General features: G+C 38.1%; 2 protein-coding genes across 2 annotated transcripts; both read right to left on the reverse strand.

Annotated features, from left to right (window-relative positions):
* Positions 1-1332: 1332 nt before the first annotated feature.
* LOC129808079 (uncharacterized) lies at positions 1333-6217 on the reverse strand. The gene is made up of 8 exons (XM_055857766.1): positions 6075-6217; positions 5116-5991; positions 4836-4952; positions 4615-4743; positions 3786-4541; positions 3617-3727; positions 3086-3208; positions 1333-2327 (listed from the first exon to the last, which is right to left on the reverse strand). Exons 1-8 carry the CDS (start codon positions 6133-6135, stop codon positions 1378-1380), a joined length of 3123 nt encoding a protein of 1040 aa, XP_055713741.1. The 5' UTR covers positions 6136-6217; the 3' UTR covers positions 1333-1377.
* Positions 6218-9607: 3390 nt separating this feature from the next.
* LOC129808081 (uncharacterized) lies at positions 9608-12728 on the reverse strand. The gene is made up of 6 exons (XM_055857769.1): positions 12568-12728; positions 12382-12498; positions 11737-11979; positions 11003-11530; positions 10817-10936; positions 9608-10754 (listed from the first exon to the last, which is right to left on the reverse strand). The coding sequence occupies exons 1-6, from the start codon at positions 12626-12628 to the stop codon at positions 9664-9666; spliced, it is 2160 nt and encodes a 719-aa protein (XP_055713744.1). The 5' UTR covers positions 12629-12728; the 3' UTR covers positions 9608-9663.
* Positions 12729-14399: the final 1671 nt, after the last annotated feature.

A 14399-nucleotide genomic window follows, 5' to 3' on the forward strand; every position in this document is an offset into this window, starting at 1 on the left:
ATTCTGAACATTTTCCTCCATATAATTTCATCCCTTTCACGATTTTGAACATTCGGGATTTTGGCTTTCGGGATTTTGGCTGCCACCGAATAATAATAATAGTGCTGGCACAACATTTCATGAATGAACAAGGCCTTCTCGTAAGGGGATTTCTAGGCATGCATTACTATTTTTCCCTGTACGTGATGAGATTGTCAGTCCCATGCCCGTGGAATCAAGTGCAGTGAAGCTCACTGGATGCAATCCGAACACCTTTAATGCCAGAAAAATTCCTGGTGACCTAAAGGGGATTCGAACCCGGGACACTTGCATCATTAAGCGAGTGTTGTACCACTTGAACCATTGAGTGCTCCCTTCCTCATATACAGGGCAAAAAAAACTGGCATAGAATACTCTAAGGCGTAGATAGGTGCTCGAAGTTTTTTTGCTGATGACCTTGTTTCGAGCAAATGTGTGAGACGGGTCTGATGGTCTGATTCTAGGCCCTAAGGATTACTCACAATGCACAATGACATTCATATAAATGGTTTAGCCTAGGAGCTACTTGAATCTATTGAAGATTACTCTATTCATGTTCACAACGAAGTCATGGTTCATTTTGCCTAGTGCAAGATTGGAAAATATGCATGAAGTCCGTGAAAGTTCATTCCATATTTCTACCCGTTGTTCACACGGAATAGCAATTTTTGGCAAAAAGTAGGGCGAGTGATCCATTTATTGCCATACCTCATTTAATGCCACCCGTAATAAATAAATATTTTTCATTAATTATTTAAATATTTTAGAACCTAATTATTAAATAACTAATTTTTTTTTGCGAAGCTAAAGTGCCAAAATATTTAAAAGATATATCCATTTATTACGGGTAGCATCAAATGGGATATAAGATTTAATCGACGACTCAGAATATAAGTCGAACAACTCGATTTTTTACAAAAATCGTTTTATTCGCTTTTTGGATATTTCTTTATATTACCCTCTACCTTTCCTGTGAATATTAATACTTGAAAGATAATTATTTTCAATGTTGTAGAAATTTTAAATCTCAAAAATCTTATACTCTGCATGTAAAATCTCAGCTTCAAATCGCTCTCCTGTAAAATTTGCCTATTGCGAGTTATTCGTTTCTTATTCTGAGTGGTCGAAATGGGTTATATCTCGCAGAAAGAAATCTGAATATTCATTTACCTCAATATCAAGTGTTTGTAATAAAGCATTCATATCAATTTAAGTGTTATCAATAAAATTTAATTTTATTTTGATTTCACATATCTCATCTGAAGTACTAAGGAAATAATTATGAAAGCAATCTTGTGACATGAAAAGCCATACTTTGTTGTATGTTATTTATTAAGTTTGTTATGACTCTCTATACATTTAATGGAAAAACTTTCCCATAACCGCAACAAGAAGCATAGCTCCAACAGATAGAGCTTGAATGGCTGAAGCTCCTGCAGGCCAATCATTGCATCCATCCATTTCACAGTATCTGCAAGTCTCATCTTCATCATCCTTACATTGACTTAGAAGGCCAGAATTGAGGTCCTTAGCACATCCTCGTCTTACCACACCATCTTCATCTACTGATACATAGCAACCTCGCGATTCGTATGTCTGATCATCTCCGGAGCATTCAAGGGCATTGTATTCCTCAGGTTCAGATCCGCAGTTATCCTGTCCAGTTGCAGTAGTAGAGCAAAGAAGACACTGCTGACGCTTGTAGGTGGCAGTGTTGCATGCGTTTCCTGTGCATCTGGTACAAGCACTGCTGGATTCTGGACAGTCATTTGGACTGTCAAGAGTACAACCACGAATAGCGCTTGAGCCAGACTGCACCCTGAAGCAGGTTTCTTCGGAACCTAGCCAAACATCATTGACGCATGCTTGAGCAGCAGCACTGGAGAAGCCCCAGAGGCAAGCAACATCATTGGCAGCGCATTTGATGCAAGATAGAGTAGGAGATCTGACAGCAGGCTGGTTGTTGCAACCGTTGGAATCCGTGCATTTGATACACTGATCTCCAGCAGCATTGCACTGGGTGTTGCCTTCACTTGTATCACTGCGGCAACCACGGTATGTTGTTCCATCTACAACAACAGCGTAACACTCATCTTGTGCTTCGTAAGTCGAACAGACATTAAGCGTATCGGTTGAAGTTACGCTGTTACAGTCTGATCCTGAACATCTATGGCATCGTCTACGTGCACTAGGGAAAATTGCTCCATTGCAGTATCCTCCAGCGCAGACCTGGCAGGTGTAGGTGTTACACATTGGGAACTGATCAGCGTAGGATGAGTAGCAGCCCCGAAGTGTTTCACCATTAGGTCCTGTAAGAACGATTCAAAAATAAGTGCTAAGGTCCTTAAGGTTTTATAGTAAATTATGCTAACGTATTAAGGAAATACGGTAGATGCGGATGACTTTGCCTTTCGAGTGAGACTTTTCTTCGCTAGATGCTTACGTTTTTCTTTATGTCGAGGACTTAAAGATGGTCTTCACTGATCCGATCTACCATGTCCAATTGGTGAAGGCCATACTTGAGTACAACAATTAACAAATAGCTTACGAACACCGGAGGAAAAGTCATCAACATCTACGATATTGTTTTCTGTTCCCAATTTTAGTCATCTTCATTCAGATTTTAGGACTAATGCCTAATTTTAACGGTAATCTAACGAATAAAGCTGTCTACACATATGAGCATTTTTTAAAAAAATTCTTTAAAAAAATTTTTAAAAAATAAGAATGGGTCGGTTTTTTTTACAAAATTGCTTACATACTAGGCAAATTTCTGTAAAAAATTCATTTTTTTACAAAAATTTTCACTAGTGTAGAGCCGATTCTTTTTAAAAACCTTTTTAGGGTTATTTTTTAAAGAATTTTTTTAAAAAATGCTCATAGTGTGTAGACAGCCTAAGATTAATATTTAAAAAAAGATAATACAATTATTAAACAGGATGTTTCTAGAATCAAAGAAATTTTGTAAAAATTAATCTACGCTTTACAATTGCGTAGACGTAGACCGTAAACATGACAAAGCATAACGCTCTCTATTTTAGATATCAAAAATAGTTATTAGTCATACCAATTGCTGTCATACAGGAATCCATATAGTCTGAGCAAGTCTGCTGATTGGCTGTATCTTGTAGATTGGTGCATGCCTCACCACTATTTGCTGAATTGCAGCTGTAGCACCTTTGGAAGTCCACTACAACAACAGTTAATATTATGAGTTATCAAAAAAAAAATTGATATCACTCAATTGATTTCCTGTATCTTAAAATATCCCCTACTTGAGAAGAAAATATTGTGAAATATTGCCCAAATATCAATAAAATGCGCGTGAGGCCGGTGATCTGACATCAAGTCGATTGATCGCTATTCAACTCATTTATTTTATTGATTAAAACTCAGCAGTTCTGGCTTCGCTTTTAATGATAGCCATTGACGGCATTTTGGTTGTTTTTACTTGATAAAGTATTTTATCTAATCTATTGGCGAAAATATTCTATGTAATACTTGAGAGGGAAACTTAATGAAAATACATGGGAAATGCTTTTGCGACAAAATAGTACTGCATGACAATGCTTAAATTATTGACGTGGGATTGGTTTACCTTTCTCATTGCAATTGGCTCCATCGCAAAGTTTGCACTGTGATCCTCGTTCGCAGAGACTAATTTCACCACCCTGGAGATCACCAGCACAGCCACGTACCACAATCCCATCTAAGACAGAGAATAAATTAGGCATTGTTTGTTAACATAGTTTGCTCAGGAAGCTTACCAACTTGGGAACGGAAGCAACCAAGAAGAGTTCCAATGGGGCATTCCTTGACATCGATATTTCCTGTCATAGTTTCGCAACCGGGATTGAGTTCAGAGTCGCAACTGTAGCATGTTGGAGTAAAGACATATTCGGCTGTATTGCAGTTGCCACCTGAGCAGATTTTGCATCTTCCTCCTGGATTGCTGGCACAGTCATTGCTTACAGCTTGAGGAGTGTTAGGATCATAGAGACAACCTCGTTCGACATTGCCATTGTCGTGAATGTAAGAGTAGCATTGTTCAGTTCTTCCTAGGAGAACATCCCCAAAGCAAGCTTGTCCTGAAGTTGATTCTTGCGCATTGGCACATGTTGGTCCGTTGCACTTGATGCAAGACAGAGTGGCTGGAGCCTTAATCGCTTGGGTGTTGCATCCTTCACCTTCACACTTAACGCACATGTCTTCACCGGATTCATGTCGAGTGCATTCAGCCTTTGCTGCAGCAGAACTGGGATCGGAGTAGCAACCACGGTGAGTTACTTCTTGATCAGTGACCACAGTGAAGCACCGGTCATTGGCGTTGTAGAGCTCACAGACTTCAAGATTTGTATTGTCTGTAATGGATGTGCATCCATCTCCTGAACATTTGTGACACTTGAGACGATCGGCTGGTACAAGGTCATTGTTGCAGTTGGGTCCATCGCATTGCTTGCATGGATTGCCAGATGTGCAGGAAATTCCGGTTCCAGAGCATGCTCTTTGGGTGTAGCCGTTGACTGATTTTTTTTTGAAAAAATGAACAGTTAAGAGGATTTGCTTCACAGATTTTTTGAATTTTGAAGAACTCACAAACTCTGGTGATACAAATGGCTGAAGTAGATGAGCACTCTTGACTGTACTGCAGAAGAGCTTGAGGATCAACTAGGGTGGCGCAATTGGGATCATTGCTTGAGTCACATGTTATACAAGTCTTTGGTGCTGAAAGAATGATCAAGGGGCAGTCGTAAATTATCAGGAGAAAAACAATTGATAAGATAGCATGAAGGACAGTGAAGACACAGATAACTTACGTCTTCCGTTGCAGTTGTCGGTGTAGCAAAGACTGCAGAGTCCTGAGGATGTTTGGCTGCAGTAATCTACTTCATCGGGATGAAGCTGAGAAATACATCCTCGCATTGTTACACCGTCTGTGATAAGATTAAAAATATTTTACGTAAGAGTGCACTTGACATTGCAAAACAGCCCACCCAGATCATCTAATCTTGACTTCTTGAGGAGATATATTTAGTAAATACTCAAGAGGTATTGAAGTGTTACAGTGAAAAATTTACAATTGAGATAAGATCTCACCAGTGTCAGCTCTGAAGCATCCCACTTGATCTAGGGTGCCTGGAGGACACTCCTCTGGTTCGTACCATCCATCCATGGTTTCGCAGTTTGGATCAGTATGACCATCGCAGGAATAGCAAGTATGACGAGCGTAATTTTCATAATTGCACAACGCATCTGAGCATAGAATGCAATTAGATGCTCCTGATTCGCAGAGATTGCGATAGTTTTCATCTGTGAAAGAATCATACAGACATCCACGAACTACTTGGTTATTATTGGTGACAAAGCTGTAGCAGTATTCTGGACGACCCAGAAGAATATCATATAAGCAGGGTAGACCAAAGTCCTCAGGTTGTGCGTACCGACAGGAAGCATCTCCACTACACCTCATGCATTCTAATGTAGATTGGCTTTGAGCAGGAGCAGAGTTGCAAGCTGCTCCTGCGCAGGTGACACATAAATCACCTAAACTGGTGCATTCCTGTTTTCCCACATCGGTATCTGGGTCTGAGAGACAACCTCGGTATGTGACCAAAGAGTCATCTACCACAGCGGTATAACAGGCATCAGTTTCGACATAACGCTGGCAAACCTCCAGATTATCATTATTGGTGATCTCAGCACATTGAGTTCCTGAACATTTCTGACACTGAGCCCTGTTATTTGGGAAGATGGCTCCGTTGCAGTTTGTAGCACCGCAAGATTCACACAAGGGTCCAGTACAGGTTCCACCAAAATCATCCTGCAAGCATCCTCTTACCGTTCTCTCTTCAACGATGGCCGTAACACAGGAATCCGTTTCGGTAGTGCAGGTTTTAGTGGGAAGGGGTACACTGCTTAGGGTTGCGCATGTTGCATCCGTTGCAGAATCACAACTATAGCAGATTCTCTGGCCTAAAATGATATAGGTCCTTCTGTACTGTGCATTTCTAAATGATTTTCAAATTTGAATTCCCAAAAGGAATCCATCAACACACCTTGAACTAGACTTATTCCACAAATCACTAAGACTAAAATATTAATAGTGTTCCACGCCATGGCTTCAGATTTCTTCTGCCACTTCGTTGGAAGGTCCAAAAGAAACTGAACTAAAAATCGCTTTCAAATCAACTTTAACTTCTTTCAAAGTCTCATTGAGAGAGCAAATACAGAAGAGTCTTAGATAAGCACCTTATATTCAAGTGGCTTCATTATCTAATTTTATTGCCAATACACCATTATTTATTGACTAATTCGACAGAATTCTAAAGCTTATCACATACAATGACAATTGTCCGAAACTTTTTTCTTTCCTTTTTGTACAAAAATCAACAAAAATCAGCAAAATATCTTTATGATTTTAGTCTACTTTATCGGACAGTTTGATATTGAATAATAACTTGTGCAAATAAACGTATAATCTAGAAAGGAAGATGACACATTTTTTTTAAAAGATTTATTATGGATTATTTAGTCAAAAAATCCTGGAGCCAGTTAAGTAATTTCTGCAAATATAATATCAATAAAATTTACGACTGGAGCTATATTCAACAATATCAGAACTTATGATCAAATAAAAGTTTTCATAACTGTACTGTACGTTCGGTAAGAAGTGAAATTTATTTTATTAATAAATTGATTTACAACCTAATCTATAAAAGGGATTAAATGTAATATTTTCGTAGACAGCAGGAAAAGTCTTCAAAGATAATTTTTTTTAAGAGAATGATAGCAAAGTGTCCCAGGTCTTAGAATAAAATAAATATGGATTATAAACGGTTACCAAATTTAGACTAGTCATGGATTCCAAGACCTTTCCAACGAATGTAAACTTGGACTAATCGGTTGAGAAATAAACCCTCCAGAATATATTTTAATCTTTGACCTTGAAACCCACTATTAGGAGTGATTCAAGGATATTTACGTTTATGATGATTTAAAACACGGATTATGACCTATGTTTCGGAGATGTTTGTCTTCTTCTTCAGGTACTGAGATAATTAGGATAAACCGGGTCACAAGAGATTTCTGATACTACCACTCTACAAAGCTCAGAGTACATGAACACCATGATAGTCAAATAAAGTTACGTTTATCATTGAAAAATACCGCCTAGAAAGAGTTAGACAAAGAGCATGTTAATTATCATTAAGTCGACATAAGTTACATCCGTTTACAAGTCCCCGCAAGAGAACTTTCAGGTCTTAGAGTTGACAAACCCTATCCCTTAGCAGGAATTGCTCCACTACGAGTTAGGAGGCAAATCATCTCCAGCAGAGAGATGTCTAAGGTTCTCTCTGAACCAAAGTATCTTCTCCATTGTTACAAAAAACCAAAAGCAAGGCTGAAGTCTCGCAAGAGCTTCTGCCACTCTGTCAAACCACTTGACAAGTCTCCAGATGAGGCTAGACTCAATCTATAGGAAGGAAGTCTTTTCACTAGGTTTTGTCGAACCAAGGGAGAGCCTTTCCTGGTGGTGACCAAGACTGGAAAACAATTGTTTGAGAAACTCAAAACTCAATCGTTTTAGAAGCGGCGTAGCGCGTTCGAGAGACAATAGACGGCGATAGGGATTCTCCAAATGTGACGTCCTATGTAACTGTGGGGTGATCTAAACCATCCCCCTCACTTATGTGTTTTTTTTTGATGTCGGCAAGTCCACTTGCCATTGATGTGGCCCGTTTTTGGGCTTTATTTTTAGACCTCGACACGATTAACAATAATTAAGTCGACTCATGTGAAGTATCCCCAAGACTTATAGCCGCTGTCTCTAAACGTTTTGCCACTAACTTTTCTAACGGCCACACGGGCGAACGAACGAACAATGTACCATAGTTTCCCTCTAAACTTTTGATTTTCAAAATTTTACCGAAATAGAATCATATAGGGTAAATGTCCTAATTAAAAAGCCATTTCCATACGCTTTAACTCTGACAGAAGATTCAACACATTAAGTTCATATTTTTTTTTCTGAAGAGAATTACATAAATTTGCTCCTTGACTCTTCTAGAATGTTACTTTTTAGTGCAGGCCTAAGCTAAAAGAAAAATCGAAGTGAATTTGGTGGTGCCTGTTGGCATTCTTCGAAATGCCGCGAAAATTCACGTAGAGAAAGTGAAAAGTTTTTAATGTGAAAATTGTTTAATTCCTTGGAGCTAAGTCATTTTCACAAGAAAATCATTTTAATAATTTAATTGAGTACAGTTATTTGGGTTAATTGTGAATAATTGTCGATATTACAACAAAAACATTGGAATGAAATTTTGAGCTGAAAGACTCATATTCTTTTGAGCTGTCCCAAAATTCAGGATAGGTTTGAGAAAAATCCTTTTGTACAATACTATTTTGGTTAATAAGGAATGCAAAAGTACATATTACAAGAAGGGACACGACCTGCTAATCTGTAATTTCCATTAAAATTATCAACACAAAATTTCCTATATTACACGACTTTTAACGAGCACAGGTTTGTTTTAGTGAGAATTCTTTAGATAAAATTTGAAAATTTCTTAAATGAAAGAAAAATACGCGAGTATAAAATGCTTCTATTGGAAACAAATTAATCCAAATGGAGACAAGGGAAAGTTTCTAATTGGAGACAAACAGTGTAAGTGAAACCGCGAGGAAAGGCTTCCAAAACCTTGTTTAGTTGCTCTTGAGTGCAGGATTTGTTCTTATTCCTGGTCTTTTCTCCCTTCCCATCTAAAACAATAAGAAAATCTTTCCAAGAAAATCATATTTCCGGGGTTTCCTATTGAAGCATTTGCAGACAGTTCAGAAAAATCCTTTTCGTTCACGAAATAGGTAATTATTTCATTTGAAAACTTCACGTACCGTTAACAATAAAGATTAGCACTTAATTTAACCAAAATTATCCAGAAATATGACATAAATGTTTAACAAAACGAATAAATAACAGTCACCTTATTGTGTTTTTCATTGGAAAACGTGGTCGATCGATGAAAAATTCGATGGTGAAAAGGTACACTTTTAATTTTTCTGAGAAATAACCAAATTAAAATTTGTGAATATGAATGGATTTTCGATTTATTTGGAGTAAAATTAACTAAATAATCAAACTGTGTTATAGAAAATATATGAATATAGTAATTTAGTACTGTATTTATCGTGAAAACAGTGACGTCTCCATTTGGAATAGCGAAAAAATTCCATTTGGAGCAGGTTTTGAATTAGCTTAATTTACCCTAGGAGTTGAGAAGTTGAAATTTGAAATATTTCTCAATGAATTATATAAATAGCTCTCTCTAGCTATCGAGTAATAAAAAAAGATAGCTCAATTGCCTAATCTTTAAAGCAGTTATAAAATTTAAAGAGACATATCCCCAAGAGCTACCATCTTTTCAAAGTTAGCACCATTCAAATGAGTCATTCTGCAATGGAATTAAAAAATGGCCTTCCTTCTGCAAAAAAAAGAAAAATACTTTTGAGATATTGATTAGGTTGTACAGCGGCTTATCTTAAGCTATCAAATTGATTGATGATCTTATGAAAAAGATGAAAAACACATTAATTATGTGCTATAGTCTTTAATAGCTTCAAAAGTACATTTCAAGGGTTTGGTAAAATTTAAAATAGCTGGGAAGCTACAAGGAAAATTAGGGCAATGATGAAAGTTAGGGGATGATTGAGAGCTGCTTTTGCAGGAGCAGGTTGGACATTGCAACCGTGATCGAGGCACTTTACGCAGAAGTCACTTTCTTCTTCGTCGAAGGAACAGTAGTTGTGATAGTCATCATAGCTAAGATCTCTAATGCATCCACGAATGACGATATTGTTTGGTTTTCTCATTGTGTAGCATCCCCTACTTGCGAAAGTTTGAAAGTCTCCAGAACAGGCTCTAGGTTCAAGATCTTCTGCTGATTCGGCACAGGATGCTTGACCTGGTGCATTGCTTCGGCAGTGAATGCATTGTTGTCTGGTAACTGCGACATTGTTGCAGTTATTGGCATAACAGTGAGTACAGGTGTGATCTTGTGGACAACCGAGGACAGGATCAAGAGTGCATCCTCGGACAACTTGGTCATTTGGACTGACTCCTACATAGCAGGATTCTCTTTGACCCATCCAAACAGTTTCTTGGCATAGAGGTCCTGTTGGATTGGGAAAACCCCATGCGCAAGCAGGATCACCTTGACATGATACACAGTTGATGTTTGATGGTCTGGAAGCCGGTCTGAAATTGCAACCTTGTCCTTCGACACATCTTTCGCATAGTTCACCAGATGCTTCGCAGAAGGCTGAATTGGCATCAGTATCACTAATGCAGCCTCTAACTGCCTGTTGATTCCTCAGGACGGAATAACACTGATCATCCTGAAAGAATATCCTGCAGGGTAGTAAATATTCTGGCGTCTCTGTACTATTTCGGTCACATCCTGGTCCATCAGCGCATTGGTGACATACAGCCCGGAAACCGGGGTAAATAGCACTATTGCAGAGATTAGTGTTGCAAGTCTGTCGGAACGGGTGAAGATGTGTATGAATGGCATCTACTTCGTGAGTGCATCCACGAATGGTCAACCTTGTACCATCCTGGATTATTTGGGCACAGGTATCCATATACTCATGGCATACAGCAGTAGGTCTTGTATTGTTCTGTACTCTCAAACAGTCCGTTTCCACGCCAGAATTGCATGAATAGCATTCTTGGAAGTTGACTGCAGGGAGGCAAAAGAATTATCTCGGATAAAGTATGATTATTAAAAATTAAATACCGTACCTTTAGAGTTGCAATTGTCAAAGTCGCAAATTTTGCAAATTCCTCCCATTTGACAATCATTCAAACGAGGAGTCCCTATCAGGTCAGATACACAGCCCCTGATAACATTATGCTCCAAATCTATAGAGAGAGAGAAAAAAAAACAGAAATGTAATACCAAGATAATGACTGTATTAAATCACCCACTTGATTCGTATCGATAGCACCCGTGAGCGTCGTACGTTCCTGGTGGGCATTGCTGAGGTTGATGGTGATTGAGTAAGTCTCTACAGTCGGGATCTTGTGATTCATCACAAACGATGCACTGAATGGGTTCAATAGCAGGTTGGATGTTGCAGCCTGGAGTAGAACAAACCATACAATTTTCATTGTCTTCAGCGCAGTCTTGTATGTATTCCGAGGGAGTGGCAGGATCCAACAGACAACCCCTCTCAACTCTGCCCTGACCCAATCTGTAGGTATAGCATTGATCCGTGCGACCTAGAGGAACTTCATGTGTACAGGGTTGGGCACTCTCTCCTGGAGGACTACTGCAGTAGTCATCATCGGAGTCGCACTGAACACAAGATAGAGTACTCTGAGTGGACTGAGGAGCAGTGTTGCAACCACTTCCATCGCATTCAATACAGTAACCACCAACAGCTGAGCAGCCCTGCTTGGCTGGGCTATAGACCGGATCAGAAGTACATCCACGATAGGTTGTAAGGCTACCGCCTGAGAAAAGAAATCCCATTTAGAGTCCTTTGTATCAGAACCCTTACTTAAGAAATTGTCGGTTGCCTCAGCAACTGTGCTAATTGCATCTGCTTTGTGTCTGCATTCATTGCAAACGCCGCGCAGCGATGCGTTGCTTACAACGAATGCTGACACAAAGCAAATGCAGTTAGCACAGTTGCTGAGGCAACCGACGAAATATCAACCTTCAGTCTGTTCAACTGCCACGAAGCATCCGTCGTTCTCCTGATAAATTTCACAAGGTCGTAGATTTGTTTCATTAGGAGTCTCACATCCGGAGCCTACGCATTGATAACAGATTTGGCGGTCTAATGGAAAAATACGATCATTACAATTGCCCCCGATGCACATAGAGCACAATGGCACAGCATTAACACAGTAATTTGTAACTTCAGAAGCACATCCTCTCATGGTATACCTATTCGACTCTAAAATTTAAAAAAATATAGAAAAAATATTAAATAAGAATTCAAATTAATGATTATGCAAAGATTTTCTGCCAATTAGAATAGGGTATCTCCAAGCGCCTGGCAAGTTGGCCTTTTTAAATGGAGCTATTTGAAGCCAATTCCTAAATTGATCTCGAACTCAGCTCACAGTTCTCCAAGGAAAAAATTTATTTAAACAAAAATTTAGTATGTTTATCCCTCCATACGGAAAGGTATCTTATAATAAGGAAAAACTTCTCACTTTTTAAATATTTAGCATAACGATCACGAGTGCAGAAAAATTCCCATACGCATTTGTATGTGAAAATAAGAAATTGGTTTCAACTTTGAAGGCCACTCGCCGGGGACTAGGATATCTCCAATATTGGCCATTGCATATACCGATTAATGTTGCACATTCATTGTCATTTGGGCAATTAGCAGAGAGGTAAGAAATATCCACTGTTGTTGCACATTCTGGATTAACTCTTGAACTGCAAATAATACACTGCGTTTGCCCTAAGAGAGATAAATACAAAGGTCAAATGGCTAAAGTCCAAATACGATTACTGACTCCTGGTTCATTACCATTAACTCCAAAAAAGGGCGCGAAACACAAGAGTAACAGATAAATACTTTTTCCACTCATTGAATACGATATTACTTTTATCACAGAAACAACAACAAAAAAACTATTGATTTTCCTGATTTTTCCCTTAAAACCTTCTGGATTCGACGGTGTTTTGAAGAGAACTGAGGGATATTGGAATGCGGTATATACCAAAAAGAGTTTATCACATATCTATATCAAATGTTCGAAGATTTAGAATAAATCCTTTCAATGATAAGAGACTATAAAGTGTAATTAAAGTTTTAACTGACCAAAGTTGAGGTTTGCATCGTGATAAAGATAACATTATCGCATTATTATTTTTCAAGTGAATATTCATCCATTCCTAGAAAGTATTTATTAAATATCAAAATTAAAATATTCTTATCAACAAATATCATCATTATCATATCTGGTATTAATATAATTGTCCCACGAATAAATTTAATATCAATTTCGTTGGAAATATTCGAAAAATTCGTGGGAAATTGATAAGAAAAATTCTATGTTTTAGTCGAGGCACCTATTCGGTGGAGACGCCTGGTGTTTTTTCACAAAAAGATGATTAAGAGAAAACTTCGCGGTGTACACGACATTTAGATCTATAGGGTAAGTTGCATAAATTGGAACAATTTCCAAAGGCTCGAACTTTGATACAAGATTAAAGACATTATAAATACATTTTTCCCTGATGACATACATAAATTTGCTCCTTGATTCTTCTAGAATATTACCGTTTCATGGAAATTCTTGAAAAACAGTTTGAAAAGTTCTTAAATACAAGAAAAATACGTGAGTGCAAAACAATATAATTTGGACAGGGTGGGACAAGTTGGACGTGGGAATTTGGACAATGCGTAGGGGAAGGTTGTGCAAGTTTGAAGATTTTTTACTGAATGCCATACACACTGAATCAATTGTACCACTAGGGTAAAGTGTATAATTAAAAAGTAAAAAACATTAAGGCTTTGATATATATTATTTATTAAATCTTTTTCTTGGATATTTTAATTTTCTTGCTTTGCTCCTTTTCTTCTTTTATTTTGAGCCTTTCTTCCTGTTTCTGAAGTCTAATTCTTTTTTTTCTTGCATAGCTTCTTCTTTTAGTTTTCTTTAATCATACGAATTGTCATAAAGAACTTCAAACATGAATTTAAAAACTCCATAGAATAATAATAGATACCTGTCCTGGGCGAAAGCATTACACCCGTTTCGTCAAGATTAAAGACGCGATCAGGAGGAAGTTCCAGAAGATCTTTGGATTTTAAATATTCATGAGTTTTCTCAAACCACTCAGTGGTAATACCAGCTCTTTGGGTTGTGTATGCTTCTGGTGTACGAAGTCTCAATTCTGGGTATCTGTTCAAAAAACTCTTGAACCAAGAGTATCCTGGCCTTCCATCGGTGAACTCGTTGACAATCTTGAACTTCTTACAAATAATTTGCAGTGTTGAGAACTTGATCTTTTGTTCTAGGATGTCACTTGTCACTGCATCCTAAAATCCATTCAACGAGCTCATCTTCTATATCTTTTGGCAGCGTAGGAGGCCTTCGCCCAGAGCATTCTTCCGGACATTTCCCGGTCAGCTTATTAAAAAGTGTTGTTCTTGGCACCCCAAATAATACTGACACCTGACTTAGTGATTTTCCTTGACGAAAAGCTTCCAGTGCTTTGCTCACTTGGTCTTGAGTATAGGATTTGTACTTTTTCAATTTATTTGCCTTTTTACCCATCTGAAATAAAAAGAAAACCCCTGCAATACAATCGTATCTCCGGATGTCCAACTTGTCACTTTTGCTCACGTTTCAA

The sequence above is a fragment of the Phlebotomus papatasi genome, chromosome 3 (genome assembly GCF_024763615.1).
Source record: "Phlebotomus papatasi isolate M1 chromosome 3, Ppap_2.1, whole genome shotgun sequence".
Taxonomy (NCBI): domain Eukaryota; kingdom Metazoa; phylum Arthropoda; class Insecta; order Diptera; family Psychodidae; genus Phlebotomus; species Phlebotomus papatasi.